Source organism: Arvicanthis niloticus, chromosome 7 (assembly GCF_011762505.2).
Source record: "Arvicanthis niloticus isolate mArvNil1 chromosome 7, mArvNil1.pat.X, whole genome shotgun sequence".
In the NCBI taxonomy this organism is placed as follows: Eukaryota; Metazoa; Chordata; class Mammalia; order Rodentia; family Muridae; genus Arvicanthis; species Arvicanthis niloticus.
The window spans coordinates 31,750,789-31,778,642 of NC_047664.1; the positions used below are offsets into that span (position 1 = coordinate 31,750,789).

The following is a 27,854-nucleotide window of genomic DNA, read 5'->3' on the forward strand; positions in this document are numbered from 1 at the left end:
CAACCAAACTTTGATTATGCTTTTAACTCTAAAGATAAGAATGGCATTAATGTTTAAATAGAGGTAAAAAATAAAATATTGCAGAAATTATCTCAAGAAACTTTTCTTAATTGTATAATTGAGTAGTAATCCTCAAACCTAAAGGTCCACAGAGGGAATTCCTTCTAAGACTAAAGGTCTACTTGTAACCAAAAAAAAGAAATGTTCCCAGTAACAACAATTGGAAAGCATGCAAGATTTTTAGAAATAAGGACCTAAGTTTAGATCTTCAACAAATAGTTGAAAAAGAAGCTGGGTGTGGCCATACAAACCTGTCACCCCAGTATTAGTGGTAGGGAGATATGAAGCGGGGACAAGCAGGGCTAGGTCAGCCTAGCCAAAAAGCATCCTGCCCCAGGTTCAGTGAGAGACTCTGACTCAAGGGAATAAGAAAGGGAGCAACAGTGGAAATACCCAACGACCTTCTCCAGGCTCTGCACCTAAGAATGAGTGCAGGCACGACCCCCCCACACACATACACATGTACACACACATTAAATAAATAAGCATTTTAAAAAATCTTTATTATGGCTTCAAACAATAAACAAAGCAAGGAAAAAAGACTTGAAGATCTGAAATCTGAGATAAAAACGGGTACCCAGGAATCCTGCAATTGAGCATCAATAAGAATTAAGAAACTCAAAGGAGAAGAGATAGGCTTAGTGGTTAAGAGCATTGAATGCTCCTGCAGAGGACCTGAGTTTAGTTTCTAGCAGCCACATGGTAGCTCACAACTGTCAGGAAACTCCAGTTTCAGGAGATCCTATGCCTTCTGAACTCCTCAAGCACCAGGTACACATGTGCTATGCATACACACATGAAGGCATGAATACACTAAGACACATAAAACTTTATTTTTAAAATATATATATATGCTAATATATATGTTATATATTATATATGCTAATTGTTCAGAAGTCACATGGGGTTAGACTTCACAGGCTTTCAAGAATGTGGACTCTAGTAAACACCCATTTTTAGATTCAGACCCTTCCCTACTCCAGTGGGGGACTATGCCTCAGGGGCAGAAGAAAAATGGACAGCAGGTCCCAATGGAATTAAGAAAAGGTGACCCCACCACAGTTCTCTGCCCAAATCAGGAAATGAATGATCTACTGAATATAGCACCACATGAGGGGTGTAAATTCTTTATTACAACCACTTTTCACTATTAAATGCCTGATCATCAATGAAAATATTTAATATTCATTAGAGATAAAGCAGAATAACCAAAATTTGAGAGGAAAAACAAAGACCAACAAAGACAAACAGCATACTTAATAGCAGAGATTTAAAACATAATCAGGCCCAATTATGCTGAAAATAGAGAGACTTTCAGTAAAAAAAAAAAAAAAAAAAAAAAAAAAAAAAAAAAAAAAAAAAAAAAAGCTAGGAATTATGCAAAAAGATGTAAATGAAAAATATAACAATTGAAATAAATTTGTGGGAGATGAAACCTAGCTAAAGAAAATCAGCAGGAAAAAAAGATCACAAAGCAAAGCAGACAGCTCCAATAAAACCACAAGTGAAAAAAAATCTCACATCATAAAATTTGGTTTCATACTGAAAATTCCTGTATAAAATTATCTTCAGTCTGATGTGTAGTAACTACAAGAATTCTGCATGTAGAGTTGGTTCTCATCTTTAAACTATTCCTTTAAGTGTATACAAAGCTTCCCAAATCTGAAACTCTGTGTCACAAGCATTTTAAGTAAGAGATATTCAACCTAACCTTACTACTTTTGAGAATAGCACATTCACCAGTAATTTTTTCATAAATTAAGTGTTGGGCCTAATGAAATGTTTTTCTTTCTCTAGCCTTTCTGCCGTAATCAAAGACCTGAAGACGTAAACAAACTTTTTGGTATATCTACTTCAAGCCCTTAAGGTCCAGTTAGTGAGACAGAAATGGGGAGGGTAAAGGTAAATTTGATGTTACAAGCAACTGCATGGCCAATGGGTAGGATCCAGTCAGCACAATCCCAGACAGATAAATCCAATGCAACCCATAAGCATCCTTACCATACGTCTGCAGATCTTCTGTGAGCTTGTCCATGTCAATCTGCAACTGGCTCTCTACAAAGTTTCTTATAAATTTGTTTCTCAGGGCATCCTAAAGGAAAACAAGGAAGCTTAACAGAAATGATTGCATCATACCTTCTCACTCAATGATACTTATTAAACTTACTCAAAGCTTTATGACACATGAAAATGAAACATAAAATGGATCCACTTTAAAAAAAAAAAGTTTAAGATATGCCTTGGGTAATTGGCAACTTGACAGAGAAAGTTACTAGAGAAAAGGGACTCTCGGTTGAAAAAGGTCCTACCAGATTGGCCTGTGGCAAGTCTTCAAGGCATTTTCTTGATCTATGACCAATATGATAAGGCCAGCTCCCTGTCTGTAGTGTCATCCCTATGCTAGTGGTCCTGAGACATAAAAAAAAAAAAAAAAAAAAAGCAGGCTGAGCTAGCCACAAGTGCAAGCAAGTAAGCAGCAGCATCCCTCCATGACTTCTGCTTCGGTTCCTGCCTCTAGGCTCCTGCCTGGACTTCCTTCAGTGATGAACCATGATTTGGAAATGTAATTGAAATAAACTCTATTTTCCCCAAGTTGCTTTTGTTCATGGTATTTTATCACAGCAATGGAAACCCTGAGACAAGGCATTATAATAATAATAAAGTCAGCATTTGATACAGTCTTGAACCATGAAAAAATAAAGATGATTATGAATATTATAATTGCAATGATGCTCTAACACTGAAAATTAGTAGATTTGAGAAAATTTTCCTAATGGAGCCACAGAGCTATCTTTTCTTTCCCAGGATTCCTCCTCTGAATTACATTTGTGCAAGTCTGTTGACTGCAGAGAAAGAGTGGTCACACAGGATTCCAGACTTTCTGGGACCCTTTCTTGAGGCTAATAGACAAAGCTCTGCCTTCAAAAGTAGCTGATGCTTTGTTTTCCTCTCGATGCTTTAATGTTACCTCACCTGTCAGTGGTTTGGAGAGTTCTCCAAAATTAATCAGACTTCATAAAATTCTGCAGTTTGGTTTTGTAATGGAAATGTGTATACTTGAAACAAATTACCATACCCAACAGCCATCAAGAAAGCTGCAGATACAGTGGGTCTTTATGGCAGACTTAATATGTGTGGGAGTTATAAAATTTGCTAGTTTTAGAAGGGTGAGATGGCTCAGCAGTTAAAGACTATTGCTGTCGAGCCTGATGACCTGAGTTCAAGTCCCTGGTCCCACATAGTAGAGAGAGTATACACATGCACATCTATACCTAAATATACCTAAATATTTTTTAAAGGACTTTCTAGTTTGTTAATGGATAGTGCTAGTTATCTATGCTTTAGTCTAGAACTGCAACACATTGGGCCTTTTCACACGATCTGTTCCTTCTGCACCTAAACTCCATCTCTACTCACCCCTGCCTTGCCCTTTCTTGGTTTTATCTAGTCACATCTATGGAGAAAAGACTGTATTATGAAGTCTGGCTGCTTGCTCTTCCTTAAATCTTGTCTGTCTTCCCTCAGTGGGCATTAGCTATTTGCCAGACAGTGTGCAGGGTACTTTATTATACATTAGTTCACTTAATTTCAGAGAATTCCCTAGGGGAAATTACCGCTACCTTTTCTTTTACGGGAAGGAAAATAAACTGGAGATTTGGGCACCACCCAAAAGCGGTAAGGACGCCATCTAGTGGCAGAGCCAGCCTTGGACTTCACTACAGATACTAAGCTTTCCACACCTACAAGTAGGCCCCTGAGAAGTAACCTGTGACCACACTGCCTGAGTGAGGCAAACGTTCTGTAAGGCTGAATGAGTGACTTTGATTTCTGACATTTCTTCTTGTCTTATCTTGGTGCATCAGGCTCCTCTTCATGTTCTAGTGACTCCCAGTGCATTACTGCCTTACTGATTACAAACCCAGGGTGTTAGTATTTGAAGCTACAACAAAGATCTTATAAAACCTAAAGCATCTTCTTTCAGGTCCATTACAGAAGCGGTTGGTAAGATCCATGTTAACAAAAGAATCCATGGACAAACAAATTAAAAAAGAATAGTACCATAGCACTAGATGCCCCGTCTGTGAAGCTGCAGGGCTGACTGACTAGAGCCTTGCCTTGTGTCTCTCCTTGTTTTGTGACAGATGTGGGCATCATCTCATGCCCTTGCCTCTGCTCCAGCACACCCCACCCCTTCTTTTGCTTTAGCAAAAGAAGCAGTTTCTTGTTGCAAATTATTTCTTTTCAAATTACTACTTGTTATTCTGTGAACGTTTCATACATTTAAACAATGTCTTGATCTGACCCAACTCCCCCTAGCATCCCATCCCATCTCTTTCTCTCTCTGAATCTACTTTGTTTTAATGTTATTTTTGTTATAATTAACTTCATGAGTCCAGTTAGTGCTCCCATGTACATGTGGGTATATAGGCAACCACTAGGGCATGAGCAACCTACCAGCAGCCACATTCTCAAGGGATGGAGACCATCTGCTCTTAGAAAACCTAGAACCACCCAACATCTTTGCATACCTGGCCAACCTTCAAAGCTCAGCTTTCTTACACTCAAAGATGCTATTATTTCCTTATTCACAAGTAAGAAACCCAAAGCACAGGCTTAGACAATGACAAGGTAACAATCACATGGCTGGTGTAGGCATGAGAGAATAGAATAATAGCTACCTGTTGTGGCTAAGTCCATGACGTGAACTGCTTGTCCAGTGGGTATCATGTAATTCAAACATGAACAAAATGTGGGACAATTTTCTCACACTACCAGGTTTTCAAGTTATGATTTCACAAATGCCCAAAAGTTATTAGGTGACTTGCCTGAGCTATCATTTTATAAGTAATGGGTTTGGGGGGGGGTCTAAAAAAATGGTCCTGTTTAAAGCCATGATTTGTCAATATTAGAGATTTTAATCTTTAGAAACATATATTATTTATAGATAATAATAGGTTTCATCATGAAATCTCCATATACATACATATTAAATTTGATTATATTCATGCCCTTCTCATATTCCCGCCCTACTCCTGCCGACCTCCTCCTTCCTAGCCAGTCACCTTTCTGGTTTTGTCTTGTATTTTCGTTTTATTTTCTTTTTCTGTATTGGGTAACCTGTACAGTATTGAGAAATGATATCATAGTAAACTTACAACTGAAAAGAATGTAAACTATTTTAAAAGCATTAAATTTAATAATTTAAATTATCAATATTAATAAATTATTAATTTTACAAAGTTCCTACTTGCATGGAAAAAACACTAAAAATTAGTGGTGGTTTTTAAGCATATCCAACTGTTGAAAAATTTCCTAGTCAACTGGAGAACTCATACATGCTACAGACTAGCTATATTTTCCATAGGAACACCCCATATCTCAGCCAAATTACAACAGGAAATTCCCAGCCCTAGGTCACTACCTCAGTCACATACCTGTAACTGGTTGAACATTTGGCCATTTCCACTTCCCTGGAAAAGGCTGAATATCTTCAGAAATGTTTTTGATAAAATTTTTATCTTATCCACAAAATGAAATGTATAATTAGCCTGCAATGTGGAGCACATGAAGATATGTCTTTAATTGTTGTGTCAAGCTAGAACAAGGTAGCAAACAGCACAGTGGCATGGTCATCCCAGGATCAGACATTTGCATGAAAGTATCCAGTGCCCTCTAAGGAAGCCTATCTTCTAGATCGTTCTATTGCATATTGCCTAATACTTGCCTCTGTATTCCCAGGGTTAAGCCCTGTGGTAGGCAGAGAAAATATCTTCATACATACTGACTAAGCAAAATGCATTTACACACATCTCCAGTTACTCCAAAATATGTCCTCAACTAATAGCTTTATGTTTCTTTTCCAACACCAGTAGAGATTAAATGTTATTCCTTTATTGCTGCTGGCAGAGTACAGTCATACACAGTTTTTCAAAAATAATTTGATGTTATAAAATTATGCACAGTCACAAGCCCATAAAAATGTTCATACCTTATCCCTCTCGGAATAAAAGAAAATCTATCCTAGGGAAATAACTTAAATAAATAAAAAGTTGTATCCAAAAAGATGACAGTTGCAACAATTATATCTAATATTAAAAATGGTCTTCCATAATATCAAAAAAGAAATAAGGAAGGAGAATTTGAGAGTCTGGTCATTTCTCCCAAGGGTCACTGGGGAGCCTTTCTCTCAGCAGCACGGGAAGTAAAGAGCCATTCACTACAGCTAACAGAAGAAACTTCAAACACTTAATTTTAGTGTTCAGGAAAAGCAAGTGCAGAGTGTTGTAACCACTAAGCTAAATGAATAGATTGATGTTTTGGCAGGAGACAGAGTATGTACGAAATTTTCACCATGCTGTTTAAAAAAATCACACAGGCACGAACAGGTTGAAGACATTATAAATGCAATAATTTAGAGCATTATAAAAAACTCTTAACTCTGATATAGGAAATACCTGCAGGCACATATAAATCCATGACTGTGTGAATATACATAGATACAGATAAAGTAATATCAGATTCAGTAAGTCAAGATACCCTAACTTACTTTACATATGCACACCCTGACCTTCTAAAGCCCAAGAATTTACTACAAATTCACTTCAAAGAGCATATTGTTTAAATGTGTATTGTTAATTTTTAATCAAAAGTTCACGGAAATAATTTTGAAATTTAAAACATCATCATTAATCTTATTTCCTTAAGTTTTAAGAGTGTGTTGTGTGGAGCAGATGCCGAGTGTCATGGCGGCCGCACAGCTCCTTGGGGCTTCCCGGGTGTGGGCCCGCTGGCATCCTCGGGCGCTCCTGGTCCCTGGGGGACCTGGAGAATTCTTAATCCGGGAATATGCCAAGAAGCCAGTCAGCAAGGGTGGCAAGGACAGCGTGGCCACTGAGGCCCTAAAGAACCCCTGAGGTGTGTACAGAACCCATTCAGCTCACCACACACACCATGGGGGTCAACATCTACAAGGAAGGCCAGGACGCAGCCCTGAAGCCAGACTCTGAGTACCCCATATGGTGAACTTGGATCCCCCCCAAAAAGCTAGAGGAACTAGAACCGGAATCCCAAGAATACTGGCGACTGATTCACAAACAGAATATCTGGTGTCACAAAGGGCTGAGCAAGAACAGGAAGCTGTAGTGTGAGGATGGGCACCTCACAGGAGACTGCCTGGGCCTGTGGCCAGCCAGGCAGGAGAGAACTGAGGATTGCAAAGTGATCTCTGACCTTCACGTGCTCACTGTGGCATGCAGGTATCTCTCTCTCTCTCTCTCTCTCTCTCTCTCTCTCTCTCTCTCTCTCACACACACACACACACACACTAAATAAACAAATATGAAAATAAAGGAGTAAATAAAAGGATCTACGGTAGTTTTTTAAAAAGTGTGTCGTATAAATTACCCAATAGAAATTAGAATACCATTAGTTATCAAAATGTATTGGGTATAACCGAAGTTCAGATCCAAATACATTTGTTATTAAACTGGAAAGTAAAAAGTAATCATGCACTTAACACATTAATAAAATAATAAGACTGGCAGGTGGTATTCTTGTTTTTCCCGAGGCTACAGGCTTTTACAGTGTACAAAAACTTTTCTAATTTGAAAGAACACAACGTGGGGAAAGGAGGTATCTAGGAAGGTTTGGAATGAGGGAATGAAAGGAGAGAAATGATATATTATAATTTCAATAAATAAATAATTTATGATATATATAAGTTAAAAAAACATAAAACAGAATGTCTGAGGGAAGAAGAAGGAAGAGATTAATCAAGATAAATGTAAACCATAAATGATTTACAAAAGCAGAAGAGAGATTCCTCTGTATAAATAACAAAATGTGTATATCTCTAGGAAGCTCGGTTCTCAGTTATTTAATATTTGCTGAACTACTAGGATTCATTTAAATCATTTAATACACAATAAATATTGAATTCTAGTTTGCTCTCTGTTGCTGTGATTAACACCATGAACAAAAGCTACTTGAGGAGCTAGAGGTTTATTTGCCTTATAGATTACAGTTCTTCTCCAAAGGAAGCCTGGGCAAGAATTACAGTTCACAGAACACTTACTGGCTTGTTTTCTCCAGCTTGCTCAGTTACCTGTCTTCTATAGTCCAGGCCCAACTGAGTTAGAATGGCGCCATCCACAGTGGGTTGGGCCCTCAGATCAATAACAACTAAGAAAATGCTCCATTGGCACAGACCAATCTGACCTGGTCAGTTACTCAATGGAGAATATACTCTGAGTTATATGAGATTGACAACTGAAACGAACAGTGACATATTGACAAATATAATTTTAAAGTTCAGAATAATTTACATATAATATTATCAGCAAAGCTATCAAATATAAAAAATCCTTATAACACACATCTATGCATGATGTCTGTTTTTATGTTTTGATAAGATAGATGTTAAAAACAAAATGAAGAATTACCAAGATGCCATAGGAAATCTCTGTCTTCAAACCATGTGCTAGTTGTATTGATGGCAAGCATCTGAAACCAGTAACCAACCTGATGAGGTTCTCTAGCCCCAAGAACATGATCTTCAAATGTTATGAGTTTAAAGGGGGAAATAGAAAAACGTTCAATTAAAAAATCCTTGTGTCATAGATCTAAGGACCAGCGTTTTGATCCCCAGAACCCATGTAAACAGCTGGGTATGGGAACACGCACCTGAAATTTCAGCAGTTGTGGTACAGACACATGAGCACCCCCTAGGGCATGCTGGTCAGCCAGACCAGTAAAATCAATGAGCTCCAAGTTCAATGATACCCTGGATCAGACCTAAGTGGGGACATTTTGATTGTAAGATGTAGAGAAATCAATCTTACACTAACAAGACGCATCATTGCTGCTGTTGGTTTCAGTATTGCTATATAGGCTGCTGGGGACTCAGATACATCAGTGGTCTTACTCACTCCTGGACTTTGTGTGTGTTAAAATACCAACCTTCCAGGCAAATACTACTACTATACTACACTATATATTATGTGTATGTTATTATACAAATTCTACCTACTATCATAATACTAACGTTACTATTATGGGGTCAACTATACTTTCTATTCCAATTTGAAGTTAATTCTACAAAAGGGAGTTCCTATCTGGTATGGTAAATCTGGCCCAAAGTCCACAGTCATAAAAGAGATAGGCACTAGTGGGAAACCTACTATTGTTATTTTACTAAATGTGCATGCTCTCAAATTGATTTCTAACATTCGTGTTTACGCCCATAGATCTTTCAGACTCACAGTCTTGGTCAGAGAAGCTACCTTTTGCAGTAGGGAGCAGCGAATGCAGACTCATACCTGGTGAAAGTGCTGACAGTAAGTGCCTGTGAGCGCTCATCCCTAAACAGCAAGGGGACATCATGGGAGTGGGGAGAAGAGAAAATGTAAGAGCTGAAGGGTGGGGAAAGATGCTGTGCGGTGCTGTCTACTGGACACGACAGGGCTGGTGCACAGGAACTCAGAGCAGCAGCGGTTATAAACAAGTAACTTAGATGTCACATCATCTGATCAATGGTGTTAAAGAAACAAAGAACAATGCCAACTGAATGCTGTGCCACATGTGTTACTAGGGAATATTAGTCAGCAAGAAAAATGAATAAATTACTGCACATACAATTTTGGGGAATTATGCTAGATAAAATTAAGCCAATCCCTGCCACTTTCATATTACCTTAAGGCAGTAGTATCCTCCTTAACAATCTAGAAGTAACAAAGTCCAAAGGAGATCAGGAGTCTTTATGCTAGGGACTTGGGACTTGGAGAAAAGTGGGTTGGGTGTGATATGGTTAGGTCTAAAGAGATAATCCCAGGGACCTTGCAATGATGGGATGATTGTGTCTCCAACCTGAGGTAGATACATGAACCCACACAGCGATGAGTTTCCAAAAACAAATACTCATAGACAGACACAAACACAAGTAGAAGGAAAACTGGGAGAACTGAGTAAGATAGTGAATCCCAGCAAAATTCAGCAAAGGGGCATGGGACTCTCCTGTCACTCATGACAGTGCACAGAAACACATAATGAGCTCAAAGACTAAGGTTAATTTTTATACAGATTCAGAAGCCCAATGGAAATTGCCTACTGAAGAAAGAGGGACCAGAACAGGAGAAAGAGAAAAACGGGAAGGTCATGAGAATGGGAGAGACAGACAGACAGATAGACAGATACACTCATACACACACACACACACACACACAAAGAAAGAGAGAGAGAGAGAGAGAGAGAGAGAGAGAGAGAGAGAGAGAGAGAGAATAAAGCCTAACTAATTTAAGAAGGAAATAAAGAAAGTGTAGGGGAAGAGTAAACAGATGAGTTAATTTGAGAAGAAAGAAAAGATGAAGAAACATAAAAAAGAAAAGAAACAGGAAGGAAGGAAGGAAGGAAGGAAGGAAGGAAGGAAGGAAGGAAGGAGAAATGTAATAAAAGAAAGGGAAGAAAGAGACTGCAATGGAATAAAATTCAGCAAATAAGATACAGTTCTGAGTCTATATTTCTCTTTGCTGTACCTAGCACTTTCCTATTTATGCCTCCACCCTGTCAGTCAGCTTCTCTTACCACTCCAAGGAGAGTGAAGAATTTTAACAATAGATAACTGGAGCTCTTCGGAGTAAATGCCACTTCAGTGTTCACTGCCAAAAAGGAACATCCCCAGTTTCCAGTCAGCCTGCTTCATATTAAAAAGAGCCATGTTGAACAGATGGATGTATGTCTAGATGGATAGAGGAGCAGATACATAGGTGGACACATAAATGAATGGATGGTTGGATGGTAGGAAGTGTAGGACACTCAGCTTAAAGAAAGCATTGGGGAACCAGGCTTGTCAAACACACAGGCCTGTTTTCTTAAATGGAACAAAGTGGGTGATCCCTGGTAACCTGGAAGGCTGGAGTCTGACAACATGGCGATCGTTTTGCTATTTTGTGGAGACAGTCTTCCTCAGTGCCCCAATATCCTGAGCACTGCCTAGGCCCTTATCCTGAGCTTAGTCTCTCAGTGAATAGAACTCATTCTTATGAATCGGGTCCTGTGTACTTTGCATCCTCCACTAACAGCTTCTATTCTGTGCTATTATAAATCCTGCCTCCTTAGGCCCATGCCCTAAGCTCTGTTTAGCAATCAAATCAGTAGAACTCACTCTTATTGTAAAGGTCACAGGTGTTCTGCAACCTTGCTAGAGACTTTCTATGTAGCTATGCCTAAAGCTTTGTTGTGATCATTGTCACTTGAAAACCTTTTTTTCCAAAGTTTTACTTTGCTTAAATGTGCAAGAAGAATACATCACAAGATCAAACTCTGAAAGTTCTGACCCACAACTTCTGGCCTGCACAAATAGTGCCAAACTACATTTCAGATTTCACGTAGATTGTCTCCTCACAGGCCATGAGGCTTATGAGATCCCCGAAAGGAAGAGAGCTAGTGGTCCCACGAACAAAATGGGTATGGATTTGACCTTCCCGGACAGAGGGTGTGGCTTGATATGCTTTCCTTCAATAGAGACTGAATGACAGGATAACTCCCACTGCATGGCCATGAACATTAACTGGGAGAATTGACCTGAAGGTATGATGATGAAGTCCACACACATCACAGGTCTGCAAAGAATTGTCTAGTCATCTCTACAGGCTTCTATAGTATCTAGTCTCACAGGACAAGCACACCCTTAGGCCTTCAGGTAGTGCTTCCTTAGAGACCTGGTGTTTTGCAAGGGTTTGTGTCCAAAAAGTTTTTTTCATAAAATGTAATTACTCTTAACCTGGGCAAGACTGCTGAGTTTCAATAAATGACTCCATGTTGGACATCTTCACCCACCTGAAACTCCGCTCCAGGCTGAGCCATTAAAAACTTGTCCTCAACTCACTGGTGAGAGGCCCATAATCAGAAAGCAGATTTCTATGAATTTCATTCCCTCCACACAGCTCCCTAGGGACAACTTCAACCTGCCTGAGAGTCTTGTGGGTTTCCCTCCACCACTGTTCTGAACATGTTAACAGTCTATGCAGCACCTGCTGGCTTTAGCCGGGTCCTGGGCAAGGTCTACTCTCTGACATATTCCAACTTCAACAAATATCCAAGCCAACTGCTTCATATCGACTCATCAATTATATAATTATTTGTAGTTTAGAACTATTAAATGGAAATCACGGCAATGACTTGTATTCACCTTTAACCTGTATAATTCATCCTGTTCCTCCAAGGGATGAGCTTCTAAAGACAGGCTTGTAAGCATAGGTGAAAGGCCACACCTAATGTTATACAAGCTTATATAAAAGGCAGTCCATGTGCTTAAATAGCTCACCAGTACTCCAACTGGTGAAGTGCAGATTGCATATAGAGAATCCTTACTGTTTGATGGCTAGCATCAAAGATATTATCAATAAAAAGAACCCCAGCAGTATAAATCCCAAACTTCACTTTGAACCACAGGTTTTCATTTAATAGCCAATACACTTAAAAACGTAGATTTTCCCCAGCCCTTATTATTTTGCGTTACTAAAATAGGCCTAATTGTGCTTGGGTTTTGAGAGAAATAGGCAAGAAAGGATTTGGCAGTGTTCATTTTCATGCTTAAATCCTTTAAAAGAAGTATTCAATGAACAGTAGTTTTACATCTGAGACAATAAAAGACCATGTTAGAATTCCAGAAGTATAAGAACAGTAGTATAGTCCGTTTAGCATCCTCTCCCATTCAAATACAATCAGAAAATTAGTAGAAAGATGACAGTGAAGACCACCTTCTCCCCGTCATAATCTGAAATCACAACTCAAAAGCTTGAAGCTAGCCTGTGTATGAGAAACTATCACCCCTAATCCGCTCTGTCTCTCTGACTGTGTCTCCACACCATGATCAGTTAAACTGAGAGCAGTAACTGAACTGTTTACACATGTGAGTTCATGAAAAGAAAACAATAAAATGTAGCAGAAAAGTATTAGATAAAACGCTGAGTGGGAAATCAATAAGACCTGGGATTGAGTACAAAAGTTACTCAACTTTATAACCCGGCTTCTTTATCTGGGAACTGAAAATGTCGACTGCTAATCTCTATAGTAGATCCAGAGCACTGACAAGGTGTGGGCTTGTGGTGTAAGGGTTAGAGGGGATAGTTCTTCCTCCATCTCTTCTTCTATCTTGTTTCAGATTTGTACTTGATTAGAATTTCTACTTGAGAACTGATGAGAGGTATAGAAACTCTATGCCTCAAAAGTCCCATTTCTATAAATAAACAATTTATGACTGACTGCTCCAGTCATCAAGTTAACATATTGCAACTCTCCTATCACCACTGTTCTCACTGATGAGGATGGACCCTGTCATCTTTCTCCTTTGGCACAACATTATGCTTGCATACTTCTGATATTCCAGAGTGTAGATGCTCGGGTACCTCTCTACTTTTTTGCTGCTGTGCTCTCTTCAATGCAGTTTGGAAATCAAGTCAGAGAAGAAAGGTTACTTCCACAAGGGCATGTTCTATTCTTTGCCAGTCGGCCATTACTGCAGTCTCCAGTGTTCTCTTTCTATTACTGACCAATCCTCTTTTACTCCTATGCTTTTTATAGTAATACTTATCCATATTAAACTTGCCCTGCTTTTTTTATCTTCTTAGTCTCTTCCTATTACCCTGCAATGTAACAAAATTGACACTGTACTCAGAAAACTGCAATAACTGAGAAGAAAAGATAACAAAATTCACTATGTTAAGACCACTTAAGCATGCCAAGCAAGTGAAGTTTTGAAACTCACTTCAATCATTTTAGAAGGTGAGGGAGGTAAAAAGCTCAGGGATCAGATGTCAAGAGGTTGGTGCGGGGACACTAATCCTTTGATGTCTTTTATAAGGTAGTGACTACACTATAGTCACTACATGAGCACAGTCACCAGGAGGCTCCAGTTGTCAGGTATCCATGTGGTTTTCACTCTCTGGCTCCTGCTCCCAGCACAGAGCCCAATATAGAAAGTTCCTGGACTGCAGGGAGAGCTGGAAATGGGCCATCAGCCACCAGTCCCCTTGTTCCTCACTGCACGCTGTCCTTGGTCTGCAGAAATCTGCTCAGTCACAGGTCAGTAGGTTCCACAGAAATAGGCAGGTCTAATATTTGCTTCCATGACCTCTGAGTAAATGACTGTCAGAATGAAAAAGACATTCTTGGTTCTCTGTCCCAGGAGGTCTCTTGTGACCAAAGAGAAGAGAACACTTGGCTCAATACTAGGGAAACATTTCAATTAAGAAAGCAGCCTGAACAGCACCTCCTCCTCCCTGTCATCCAGCTGGCCTTGAAACAAAAACCTTCATATCTCAGTGCATGCCACTAATTCAGCACAGGTCCCACTTGTTCCAATCGTGTCCCGCTGGTTCTGTAGAAGACACAGAGCAATGGGACTGTGCCCTGTCCTTGGACAGAGGATTTGATTGATATGTCTGATGGGCATCCAAGTTTCATTCTTCAGATGGAAGAAAAGAGTTTTAAGAGAAGCAGTAAGCCTGAGGCCACACATAATTTGGCAGAAGAGTGCTTAAACCCTGCCTTCCTGACCAAGGGACTGCAATTCTTGTTGCCAACCTCAGTTTCACAGATTGAATCATAGAAAATCACCCATTCACATTAATATTTTTCCTGTAAAAATCTTGGGCATATACCCAAAAGATGCCCCACCATGCCACAGGGGCACATGCTTCATTATGTTCATAGATAGGCAAAAGTTAGAAACAACCAAGATGCCCCACAATGGAAAAATGGAAAAATGGATACAGAAAATGATTCATTTACACAATGGAATACTACTCAGCTATTAAGAACAAGGACATCATGAGATTTGCAGGCAAATGGATGGAACTTGAAAATATCATCCTGAGTGAGGTAACCCAGACCCTAAAGGACATGCATGGTATGTACTCACTAATAAGTGGATATTATTTTTTTTAAAAAAGTGCAGAATAGCCAGGACACAACCCACAGGATTCAAGGTTAACAAGCCAAAGGACCCAAGTAAGGATGCCTCAATCACATTTGGGAGGGAGAAGAAAGCAGTCACGGAGGAACAGAAGGAGGGAGGGACCTGAGTGGGAGAGGAGACAGTGAGGAGAAGGTGGGAACATGATCAGGTATTGGAGGAGAATAACAGGAGTGATGCACTAAGGGCCAGCTGAAAGAATGGAAACAGGCCACCTCAGGAGGTAGGATGTGGGCGGGGGTGGGGGGGACTCTCTAGAATGTACCAGAGACCTAAGAGGTGAGAGACTCTCAGTACTCAAAGGGAAGGACCTTGGATTAAGTGCTCTACAGTGGAGAGGGGTAACTTGTAGAGCCCACCTGCAGTGGAGGGACAGGACATCAAGTAGAGGGATGGGGTTGCCATCCCACAGTCAAAAGCTCTGACTCAGAATTGTTCCTATCTGAATGAACTGTGGGGACAAAAATGAAGAAGAGCATGAGAGAAAGAAGGTTCAGTGACCTACCCGAATTGGGATCCAGCTTAACGGGAGGGCCTGGGGCCTGACACTTATTACTGATGCAGTGGTGTGCTTGCAGACAGGAGCCTAGCATGACTGCCTTCTGAAGTGCCCAACAAGCAGCTGAAAGAGTCAGATACAGATACTAGCACCCAACTAATGGAGGGAAGCCAGGGACCCCTGTGGTTGAATTGGGGGAAAGCTGGAAGAAGTTGAGGAGGCGGGGGCCCCATTGGAAGACCAATAGTCTCAACAGACCTGGACCCCAAGATCTCTCAGACACTGAGCCACCAACCAGGCAGCATACACCACCTGATAATGGGCCCCTGACATATATACAGCAGAGGACTTCCTGGTCTGGCTTCATTGAGAGAAGATACACTTAATCCTCAAGAGATTTGAGGTCCCAGGGAGTGGGGAGGCCTGATGGGAACATCTTCTTGGAGATGGGGTGGTATAAGAAGGGGAGCAGTCAGGGGACAGACAAGGAGGGGGATGAAGTCTGGACTATAAAAAAGGATTAAAGAATAAAACTAAAAATAATTTTTAAAAAGGTAGGGTTTTTTTTATATTTCTACCTAATAAGAAATAACCAAGAAGCTAAGACTAAGCAGCACCCACAGCTGTCCATCATTGGCCAAGACCCATCTTGAAAATTGTCACCATCAGCCCAGTTCATGTTGTGCACACAGCTTAGAGTGCATTGATATGAAACTAAATGATACGGTCAATCAAGAGACATGGTTAGTACAAGATGTATGGAGCTGTTACAGCCAGAACATGGCCTACTTTGAAGCTTTTTCACAAATACAAGACACTCTTAAATAATAGTAAACATATAGTATACCACATACATAAGACAGTAGCATAATTATCTGTATCACCTTTATTGCAGCACACACAACTCTCTGTCCTCTGTGTTATCCAAAGCACCAGCATCCTCACAAACACATGAGTGATGCATTGTGCAATGACTTGATGACAGCTATGTTGCCAAAGGGCAGTAAGAATTTCTCAGCTCCATTATAACCTTATAAAACCACCACCGATCGTGTGATCCATCACTGCCTGAAACACTGTGATGGGGAGAATGGCTTCCATTTACAGCTCCAATCACTCCAACAGCATAGAGAGCATTGCAGCAAGTATCTCTCTGCTGTGTGGGACATGTGACCCTGTGTTTAAAGACCAGAACCAATTTTCATAAAACTAAATGACCACAGGTGACTGCAAGAATAATTTATCCAAGAGACAATGGCATTAAGTCAGCTTTATGAGTGCAAACGTAAGACAGTACATGGTCTCTGGTGACATTAACTAGGTAGAACAAGACAGGGCACAGTCTCCAGATATGTAAACAAGCAGAGTAGACATCTTCTCTTACACTACCTCTACACCTCACTCATCAGCCAAGCCAGAACCAGTAAGATTGTGTGTGGTTCTTCTGAAACCCTAATTGTGAGAACATTGATAAAATGTGCACCCCCCCTCCAACCCTGTATCCAAGGGTCTGGATCTCCAAATTACTGGCTGAATTTCACATTATACTATTGTTTGTTTCCTTAGCTGTTTGCCTTTCTCTTCCACATTTCTGAAGAGGATAAAATACCATCAATGAAAAACACAACACAGCACATAATATGATATCAATATATGTTAATAATAACATTAATATATATATTAGTATAAAAACCCTTAGCCGTTTAAAAAAAATAAACTGAGATACAGACATTTTCCATGAAATTCCTGAACTATGAGAGACTTTAGTAAGTTTTATACACATAGAGCATCACCTAGCATTGGCTTTGACCAGAGTGCTGGTGTAAGCATCTCTTCCAGGTGTGGTGGCAGAATGACACCCTTGAGCAGAGCTTCATACAGAGTAGCTACTAGAGGCCGTAGACAAGTCTCCTGATAGCTAGCATTCCAGCATAGGAACTTAGACATTGGCAAACAGCCCTCCTAGAGGGCATTTTAAAGTGGAATACTGAGTTTATAAATACTATAGAGGGCATGCTGAGGGCTGTGCAGCCACAGGCTAAGTGGCAGGTGGCAAGTGCCCAGGAGGCTTGCTGTGACATCTCATAGCAGTCTCAAGGGGAATAAGTCTAGTTCTCTTGAAAGTACATTGGGCCAAAAATAACTCACTGGTCCTATGACCACACAGTACTTTTAAGTTACTACTAGTACTTAAAGCTTAGAGTTTGTCATTCATGGATAGGATCTTCTGTGTTTGAAAATAAGATCAAATTGTCCCCAAGTCTTCGGAAAAGTGACCATTTAAGGTGCCTGCAGGCTCACAACTTCCCCCAGAAACAAGAAAAGACTCCCAGGAAAATACAGCATGATTGTTTACAAAGAAACAAGGTAAGAAATTCCCCAGTAGAACACAATTTTTAATACAAGTATTAAGAAGAGTTCTTTGAGTAATGAGACTGGAGAAACTATATAATATACTAAAAGGCGAGTGACCCAAAATGACACAACGTGGAGACTCATGATTTAGGATATCAGTTTGCAGGTGCGCCACTGAATTCTCTCTTTAGTATCAGATGCATCAAGTGAAATGGATTAAATTCGTTCCCAAAGCTTTCCTGGAACTGTGCCCCCTTACCTGACCTGAAACGGTCCTATTTGTAATTGTCCTTAATTTTTGATATTAAAGTTAGTGAGTTCACTGCATTAGTGATTCTAAGTATCCCTCCCTCCCTTCAAAGTGTCCTCTAAGCAAATTGCTCAGCAGATCAACACATAACATCAAGAATGACAGGGTAACATCAGGACAAGACCAACTGGAATCAACGTTTAAAAAATTATGTAACACAATGAATATAGTAATTCCACTACGTATGTAACAATTTCTTCCTGATACAGTGTGTTGAATGGTTTACAAAAATATTACTTGTTTTAACTTACCTTTTGAATGACCTCATTAATCTCTGGAGAGTTTGGTGTATACAATATTTTCCCATGTAATACAGGTTTTAGGAAAGACCAAACCAGTGCACCATTTGGAGACTGTAGAATTTCCTGATAAAGCTTCAAACAAAATGGTGCTGCCACGATGAAAAAAGGAAGGAAAATATTAGGTGACCTCAGTTGGCAAGTAATGTCCAGTTAATGTTGAAACTGGCAAATACTTCCACTATGCCTTAATTTTCAATGAAATGACTCATAAATACGTTCATGACATATCTCTGAGCTCTACCCCAGTTTTCATGTTCCTGACTTAGCAATACTTGTCCCCTAAGAAGCATCAAGATCCCTCCTTCCAGGCTGTTGTCTCTAATAGTGAGGGCTCAGACACTTAAAAAAAGAGAATGGGGGTTATTTTTAATGTGGTTTTAATAAAGAAAATTCTTACTTCAATATCATAATGTTGAGAATATAAAGACCTCTTTCTTATGTTGTTAAGTTGCTCCTGGATTCTTTCTGATAATCCACATAAAAGTATCACAATCACTACTTTCAGTACATTAAATCATACTATGTTGACTCAAACAATTTCTTATGGTGGTTCTTATTGTAAAGCTAATTGATTTCAGTAACAAGTCTGCTTAAGTTGTCTAAATCCATAGGCAATTCATCACTCTAATGACTGGTAATTAATTCTATAGCATTTATAAATAGTAAGAATTACGTCAGTATAACCAGTTCATTTTTTAGCCGAAATGTGTTAAGTCTTGAAAGAGCACTGTTATGTTGACCTTATGTCATGATTCACAGGGGTATGTGTTTTGATGAGAACTGTTTTGATCATTGTGTTAATTTTATATTTCCAAATATCTTGAACATAAAAATAATTTTATCAAAACCCAAAAAACTGATAAAACTATCCCCTAAAAGATAAGATAACCATATAACTACAAATTAATCCTTGAATCATTGACTGTAGAGGTTATTCTAGTTTAACAACTTGCTCCTTAAAATACAAGCTTAATAGAGATGGGGAAATTGTTAGGAATAATCAAATAATCATGGTATACATAAAGCAAGAAACTCGAATCAAGAATCATCAGTGATTTCTGAGCTGAAAAAAATTCAGTTAAGCAATTTAATGTTCTCTGAGCTTCTGAAATGCCCTCTGAAAAGTGAAACTTGCATTGCTGTCTAATGGTTTCTGTGACAACCATTTAGAAAAAAAATACAGAAAATGATCAGCAAAGATTGCCCCTCAGTGTTAACCAACTGACTAGACAGATGAATGGATGAGATGATGGATGGAGGAATGGATGGAGGGATGGATGAAGGGAAGGAGGGAGGGAGGGAGGGATGGACGAGATGATGGATGGATACATGGATAGATGGATGGATGGATGATGGATGGGTGCATGGGTAGATGCGTGAGATGAGAGGGAATATGGATGAAGGAAGGATAACCAGTCAATATTCCCAAATGAAAAACAAAAAGAAATGAGCACTAGAGAAATAAGAAACAAAATTTATCAAAATTAAATAACTCTAATAAATGTCTTCACTACCAATGTTTGACAGCTAGTTATATAAAGTATTTAGCATCTATGGAATACTCGTCTACTGCAGAAATGATCTCTAAGACTGTTATCAACATTGTTTACCCTACCATACCCAAGGGGTTGGGGTTTCAGGTGAGTCAAATCTTTTAGACTCTGTTTTTGAAGACATGGCTGAGAAGATTAGCCTGTGATCAAGGGTCCTGGGACCTGACAGTGAGTACTTAACATTCAGTGCCATCATGTGCCACCAGAGGTCAGCCCAGGAAGAACACCTCACCATGCAGGCCCAGTTATTATTGTACAAACCAACCTACATAATGCAGGTGGCTCTTGTCTTACTTGAATCATGAGGAATGTTGAACTTCTCTTTGTCATCTTCCAAGAGTTCATTAACTCTGGGTAAATTAACGAACATGTTAGAATTGCTGAGGAAAGACTCCTGGTCCTTACACAGAAGCTTCATCACAGACTGGAAAGAGGCAGAAGCTGAACTTCTGGCTTGGCCATTTGATGAAACCTGAGAATAAGAAAAGCAATTTTTGAGGCATGCAGTTATGGTACACACTTTAATCCCAGCACTCGGGAGGCAAAGGCAGGAGGATCTCTGAGTCTGAGGTCAGCCTGGTCTACAGAATGAGTTCCAGGACAGCCAGGATACACAGATGAAGTCCTTCAAAAAAAAAAAAAAAAAAAAAAAAAAAAAAAAAAAAAAAAAACCCAAAAACAAAAACAAGTTCCAGTTATATGTGACTTTAAACTGTTTTCTCAGACCTCTGGAAGTATAGTTTTATCTTTGACTAAATATACAAGTAAAAGAATAGACTCTGCTTGAATCTGTTCTGTTCTTGAGAAACCACTGAAATCACTACAATGATTTTTTTTTCTAGGAAGTTGTGTGGTAGAAGACAAAAATCACACATTTCTCACCTATTCATTTACACACAGACACTCACGTTCACACATACACACACACACACACACACACTCATGCATAGTCACACACTCAAACACATTCACACTCGGATTTGTATACTCACACATTCACACACATACACACATATTCACATACACTCAACACTCACATTCACACAAACACATGTTCACACTCACATTTGTATATTCACACACACACACACATATTCACATACACTCAAACACATTCACACAAATACATGTTCATATACATTCATGCATACTCACATTTATACATAATTATGTATACATTCACACTCAGATTGACATACACTCACAAACATTTACATACACACTCACACAATTCTACACATTCACACATACACCCAGATTCTCATTCTCTCTGTCTGTCTCTCTGTCTCTGTCTGTCTCTGTTTCTGTCTATCTGTCTGTCTGTCTGTCTCTCTCTCTCTCTCTCTCTCTCTCTCTCATACACACACAGACACAGAGTTATAAGCTCTCACATTCATACACCTCGTTTGTCCAGTAATAATCCATCAAATAACATGACTATCTCAAATAACGTAATAATCTTAGCATGTGTTCACACTGCTAAGTTAATACTGATTCTTGACAGCTCCTCAAATTACCCATCAACTAATGAGTACATAGAAATACTATTTGGAAGGACTCTGGGTTCATCATTATCTGGGCCCTCCTGTACCTCTAACTCACCTTACGCATCCCTGGTTGGTTCTATCCTATGTAGAAGGGCTTCAAGCAAAAGCTAATACCAAACCACTAACCTAATTCAAGTCTGTGTTTGCATTAGAGGAAAATGATCTGTAATTTGTAAGCCAATTATTTATATGTAAATAAATGTTCTAAGGTTCTTGAAAGCAATTTGCTCTCAGAATTAAGTTAAACAAGCCCTTGAAATTTCATCTGTGCTAATAATTGACTTAGAAGATTTTCACTTCATAGACAAAGTGTGAGCCATCTCAGATTCTTCATCGGTGGGATATAAAGCAACAGCACTTTTCATGAAGGCCCTTAGGGCAATGTCAAGCCCTACTGCCATGCTGTTAGCTCCAGAGCCATTCAAAAGTGTCTTTGTCCATATATGCTGTGGTCCTATAAAATTATAGATATTGGAAGAGAAACAAAAGGAAAAGAGAACAAACAGAAAAGAGAAAAAGCTAAAACATTTCTCCCATTGTGCAGCGATCAAACACACCTGTTGGAAGTCTGGCATGTCCAGCAAGGCAGTGATTTGAAATGTATGAAGAAACTCGGGGAGGTATTCAAGGGCATGCTGGGCTCTGGCAAGGATGGAGCTGAGGCTAGCAATGACATCCAACAGAGACTTCAGCAAGCTGTTTGCTTCAGAGGGTATCAGAATCTTATAGGACATGAAAAAAAGAGAGGAAAAGAAACAGAATAATCAATGCTATTTCTATTCTCACAAGCACCTCTTGAACAGTGAAAACTTGATCTCTTGATTTTATTCTCTCTCGAACCTCAAAGGCATATTTGTTACACTCTATAAAAATTCTGTGTTGGGGGTAGATGTAACTATGTTTTATAGAGTATATTAAATTACAGCAGTATTGTAAAATTGTAAACCAGCAACAAATTGTTAGAATTTGAATCATTTTCCAAATATTTCTTCATATTGTTTTTAGATGACTAAGGTAGATTTTGAGAAGAGGTTCAAAATCAAAGTGTTTTATGTGACATGCACACACGCACACCCCAGCACAGTGCTCCTAGCACCCTGGAGTGGTGCGTGAGCAAATGGAGGTCCAGAGAGGTGAAAGGCTTCCTGGAGTCTACCAGTGAGAAAAGTTCAGGGCTGCAAACTAGATCAGTAAAAGTGTCCTCTGAAACCCCCTTGTGCTCAGGTTCTCTGACACACAACACATCTCACTCCTTGTCTATCTATCCCCAATTATATGACATAAATGGAAGGAATTGGGATTCTTTTCCAGCTTGATCATTTATGTGAAAAATGCAGATAGAACAGTGTCTGTAATATTGGTTATACTGTGAGTACTTTTGATTGACTGAGATAACTTAGCAGGCAGCCCCCTGTCAACAGGTGGGATTCGCCTCCCTCTGCCTGAGGGTCATCAGCATCCTGGATTTTCAGTTCTTTAGTCTGAGCCAAGGAGTTTCATAGTCATCGCTTTTCAATCTGGAGTTCAGTCAGCTCTACATTTCCATATGTCCTGCTGTGTCCTGATAATGATGACCTATTCAGCATGCTAAGAAAGTGGAGACTGCAGGAACAGGAGAAGGGGTGTGGCTTTTGTCAGTGCCCCACTCCCCTTTCTACTTCCAACTGCCATCTACAAGTGATCCCCTCCCTCAAGGACCCTGATTTGTGGTAGGTAGGAAATGTGGGATTCCAGCATGTGTGACATTAACCCAAAGGCTTCTGGGCCTGTCAGCAAGTAAGACAGAAAGTCCCTGTAAACTGGGGCTGCACTTAAATCTCAGTAGTGATGCATGTGCCTGTGCACAAGGAACACCTCCTCATCTGTAAGTGACATCACATGGGAGTGACTTCTCATATAGCTGTACATAAGGATAAAGGTAGCTATTGTTATTAATACTGGTGTCACCATTGTTGTGTTGACGGAAATAGGATTCAATCTAATATCTCATTTTCCAAAGAAACCTTGATAGGGATTATAACCCTTATCTAAGTACTTATTTGTCCCTTAGAAACCTGGAGAGGCCTTTGTGGGCATGCTGGAGCGGGTACTAAAATGGACTAATAGATAGACTGATATCTATGCCCTCCAAGGTACAAGGTAAAGTTGGACGGCTATGATGCCCAAGACTAAGCTCCTTGGCATTTCAGCTGGAAGTGCCAACTATACCAAGGCAGAGGACCTCTAAAATAAGGAATAAATTTCACAATGGTTATCTTCCTCGAGACTTTAAAGTATACTTATTCTAAAAATTAGTACTTGTTCTTAGAGTCTGTGTGTATATGGATGTGAGGGTGCAGGGGGAGGATGTGGGCAGATAGATGAACATCTGCTGGAGGTTTCCAAGCCTGACAAAGGTGAAGAAGACCACAAAGCCTGGAAAAGCAAATTTACCCCTCTCTAGCCCAAGACTGTGGAATACAAGCCACTGCCTTGTCCTGCTGCAGATCTGGGCCTTTCTGATGGCCTGTGTGACACAACTCCTCAGGAGGAAATGGTAGACCTCTGAGGAAGACATGGGAAACAGCACGGATCGAGGGTGCTGAGAATTTACCTAAAGGTTCGTGTGTGGAGATGACGAAGACCTTCTGGAAAGGGTGGCTGGGAATAGGAAGCAAGGCTGAGAACTTAGTGCTGGGGTAGGATCTGAGACAGCTTTACCCACTTCTAGCTGTACTTCTCCTCTGAGGATTTTATCCTTAAGTTCTTTCAGACCTTCCATATTTTGTGGAGGAGTGCTGTCGGGCAGGTAAAGAACTGGCATACACAGGAACAAGAGGTTCTGTATTGCTCATCCCTCTTCACCTTCTCACAGCTGCACTGGTAGAGTTGGATGCACCTAACGCAGGATGAATACCACAAATCCAGGGGACAATGTTTTTTCCAGGGAAAAGATGAGAGCTGTAACATGGGAGGCGCACCACCTGCCTTGGCAGCAGATGAATGAACTAGGCTCAGTCTGCTTCCTTAGACACTCAGGATGCTGGGTCTTAGTAAATAGAGAAATCCGACTACAGGAACTACAAACATTTTTTTCTTATGACCCCTCCTCACTACCATGTGGTGCTCAATGTCTCAATGGCCCCGACCCTACAGACACTATAAGGTCTTCTAGCCTTCCCTTTATTTGACAAGATGTAATTGAGAAGTCAATCCCCAGAGTCAGTCAACAGGTGACCTGCCCCCAGGTGACTGAGGCTGAAACAGAATTGCTCACTGCTGGTCAATGCTGCAGCCATTACTGAAGGCCATGGGCCATCCCTAGATCTAAACAACCTGGGGGCCAAAAATATTTTTATGTATCTAGTGTGTATAGGTAGAGATAGTTTTCTTGTCAGTATTCCACAGGGAATGCAGTATAACAAGTGTTTATATAGCATTTATTATTGTGCAGGCATTATGCATGATGAAGAGAAATTAAAGAATATAGAAACTGTGCTGGATAGTTTTGTCAACTTGGCACAAACCTAGACATGTTGGGAAGAGGAACCTACACTGAAAACCAATGCTATACCAGAGTGGCATGGAGGCAAGTCTTGGGAGCATTTTCTTAAATAGTGACTGATGTGGGAAAAAATCAGCTTACTTCTGCTACTTCTGGGTTGGTGGTCCTGGTTGCTCTAAATAAAACAGGCTGAGCAAGCCGTGGGGAGCAAGCCAGTAAACAGTACTCCTCCATGGTTTCTGCTCCAGTTCCTGCCTTGACTTTCTTCAATGATGGCTTATGATATGAAAGTATAAGGTGAAATAGACCTTGTGCTCCCTAAGATGCTTCTTCTGGTCAAGGCACTGACCCTAACCAGGATGGAAGATTATACCTAGGTTCTATTCCTCACATTCTTTCATACAAGGCACCAAGCTCCCTTGGGTTTAGAGTCTGAGGATGCAGACAGCTGCACATCCAGTGCCAGTGTGTAGTTAGAACAGCTCCCATGCAGTGCCCTTACTGGGCACAGTCCTTACTTTGTAAATGAAGTTCCTCAGGTTTAGGTTCTGGCCCATCATCACGAGCAGAGAGAAGACTTGAGACCCAGGAAGGCTGCAGAGTTCCCTTGTGGCAAACCAGGATTTTTCACTCTCAGGAAACATCAGCAAGAGATGAAGAGTTTCTTCGTCACATTTTCCAGACAAAGCTATGGTGAGGACACTGGGGAGAACCTGTTGTAAAGCATGTGAATCAGAAAGAAACAAACCCAGTGCAGTTTTGCTCCAGCTCCCTAGAGCCCGCTTTCTCAAGAAAAACAAACACCTGGAAACTCAGAAGACTGACTCAGAGACACAGTGCCTCTATGACCTTTCCATCACTGTGACAAAATGCCTCAGGCAAACACCCATGGTGAAGAAAGGTTTATTTTGCCTCATGGTTACAACAGTTTTGTTCCATAGTCTATTGAGCATCTTGGTGGATGCACATGGTGGAACCAAGCTACTCAACTCACGGTGCTCAGGACACAAGGAGGAAGGAAGAAGACTGAGGGTCCCAGTTTCCCTATTTAAAGATACCAAAGTCACAGTCTCTATGACCTAACTTTCTTCAACTAAGGGCCACTTCCTGAAGGGACCAGTTGTTTATGACATGGGCCTTTGAGGGATAACCTGGATCCTGATAACAGCTGGGTCAAATTCTGTGGCTTATTTTCAGCATTTTGAACAGAAATGTTTTCAAGATTGCAAGTCATTCTCTGTCTGCACAGCTCCCCTGTGTTTGAGCACTCTGGCAATAGCTGATGTAGCTCCCTTCCTCCCTCTCTCTGCAGCGTCTGTGGAGCACCCCTCAACCCTCACCCCACACACCTCAGCTGTCACCCCTCACCAGCTCTGCCCATGCCCCTAAGGCTGCCTGTTCCACAGCGCTTGGGACTTGTCGGCAGATGCCCTTTCACTCTCCTTTGCCTTCGGTTTGCTAGATCCTTCACTTTTCACTGTTAACATGTAAGGAACTAGTAATTTTAAAGCAATTTTGCCTCGCTTACTTCTAGATTTTAAAAGGTCATCTCCAAACTTTTCATACTTTGCTTTAAAAATAAAAGCACAGAAACTCAGAAGGAGGCACAGAGGGCAGACTCTGTCTTATACAGCATTGGTGTTCCCTGGTGCATTCAAGGACTCGGGTGCCTCAAGGACTGGGGCTCATCTTTCGGTTACTGACCTTGTTTTAAAAAACAAAAAAATGCAATGAATGTAAAACATAGATTCAGGATCAGATGTTGTATTTGCATGTTTACAGCTACCATGGGTATGATCTCTGTGAATATCCTAGCCAACTGAGGCCCATTGTGTGAATCCAATGATAAGAGATATAGTGTCAAATTAGGAGGCCTGCAGTCAAAAAGGGCTCACTGGGTGCTTCTGTGTGCTAGAAAGTCAATAGGAGACAATAGAGTTTATCAGTCAGGGATCCCCAGAGATACTAAAGTAGACAGACAGACAGACAGACAGACCATCTACAAACTAGTGAAAACCTAACTGGATTTGGGAGCTGAAGAGATGGCTAGCCAGATAAAGCACTGACCGTGAAAAAAAGAATAACAGAAGCTGGATCCCCAGCATCTCCAAAACATAACCGTGGCAGCCTATCTTTAACCCCAGCACTCGGGAGCTGACGATAAGAGAGTCTCTGGAGCAAGCTGGCTAGCCATACTAATCAACCAAGCTATGGGTTCAAGTGAGAGATGCTGCCTCAATATAGAAGGTAGACAGTGATGCCAGTGTTACCTTCTGGCCTCAATGAACACATGAACAGACACACATGTGTGTGTGCACACCTACACAAACACTCTAGAAGAAAAACAAAATGAAAGCCAAGACTTATGGCTCAGGTATATTGTAGGGACTTGCTAGAACAATCTGTGTAGTGGCCAGAGACTTAGACCCCAAGGGTGAGGTGCTGCTGTAGCTTGAGTTTAGAGGCCACAGAAAGCTACACTCCCTCTTGTTCAGAGCATCTCAGTAGTTTTTCTCCTAAGGTCTGGAATGACTTAGATGAAGCCTGTCATCTCTAGGAGAGAGACCCACCTTAACGGAAATCTACTTATTTAAGACTATTCTCATCAAAAAAAAAAAAAAAAAAAAAAAAAAAAGGCATTTAGAAAAATGCCACCTTCACATGTAACTAGCCAGAAGGCTTTTATGCATGGTAGTGGAACCAACACATTTCCTTATACCTGTTTGCAGATGTGCTCTGGCAGCTTCTAGGGATCCCTAAGGGTGTATTGTAG

The 27,854-nt window shown here is 40.4% G+C and overlaps 1 protein-coding gene across 2 annotated transcripts in view; it reads right to left on the bottom strand.

The window, feature by feature from the left end:
* Positions 1 to 27,854, bottom strand: part of Abca13 (ATP binding cassette subfamily A member 13) — a 439,574-nt gene that overhangs the window by 283,286 nt on the left and 128,434 nt on the right. For both annotated transcript variants that reach the window (XM_076938134.1, XM_034509530.2), the window contains 6 exons: positions 25,600 to 25,794; positions 22,155 to 22,319; positions 20,345 to 20,522; positions 18,447 to 18,586; positions 5,496 to 5,609; positions 2,062 to 2,152 (listed from right to left, as the gene is read on the bottom strand). In XM_076938134.1, the coding sequence (XP_076794249.1) occupies positions 2,062 to 2,152; positions 5,496 to 5,609; positions 18,447 to 18,586; positions 20,345 to 20,522; positions 22,155 to 22,319; positions 25,600 to 25,794 (883 nt within the window). The remainder of the gene's footprint in view (positions 1 to 2,061; positions 2,153 to 5,495; positions 5,610 to 18,446; positions 18,587 to 20,344; positions 20,523 to 22,154; positions 22,320 to 25,599; positions 25,795 to 27,854) is intronic.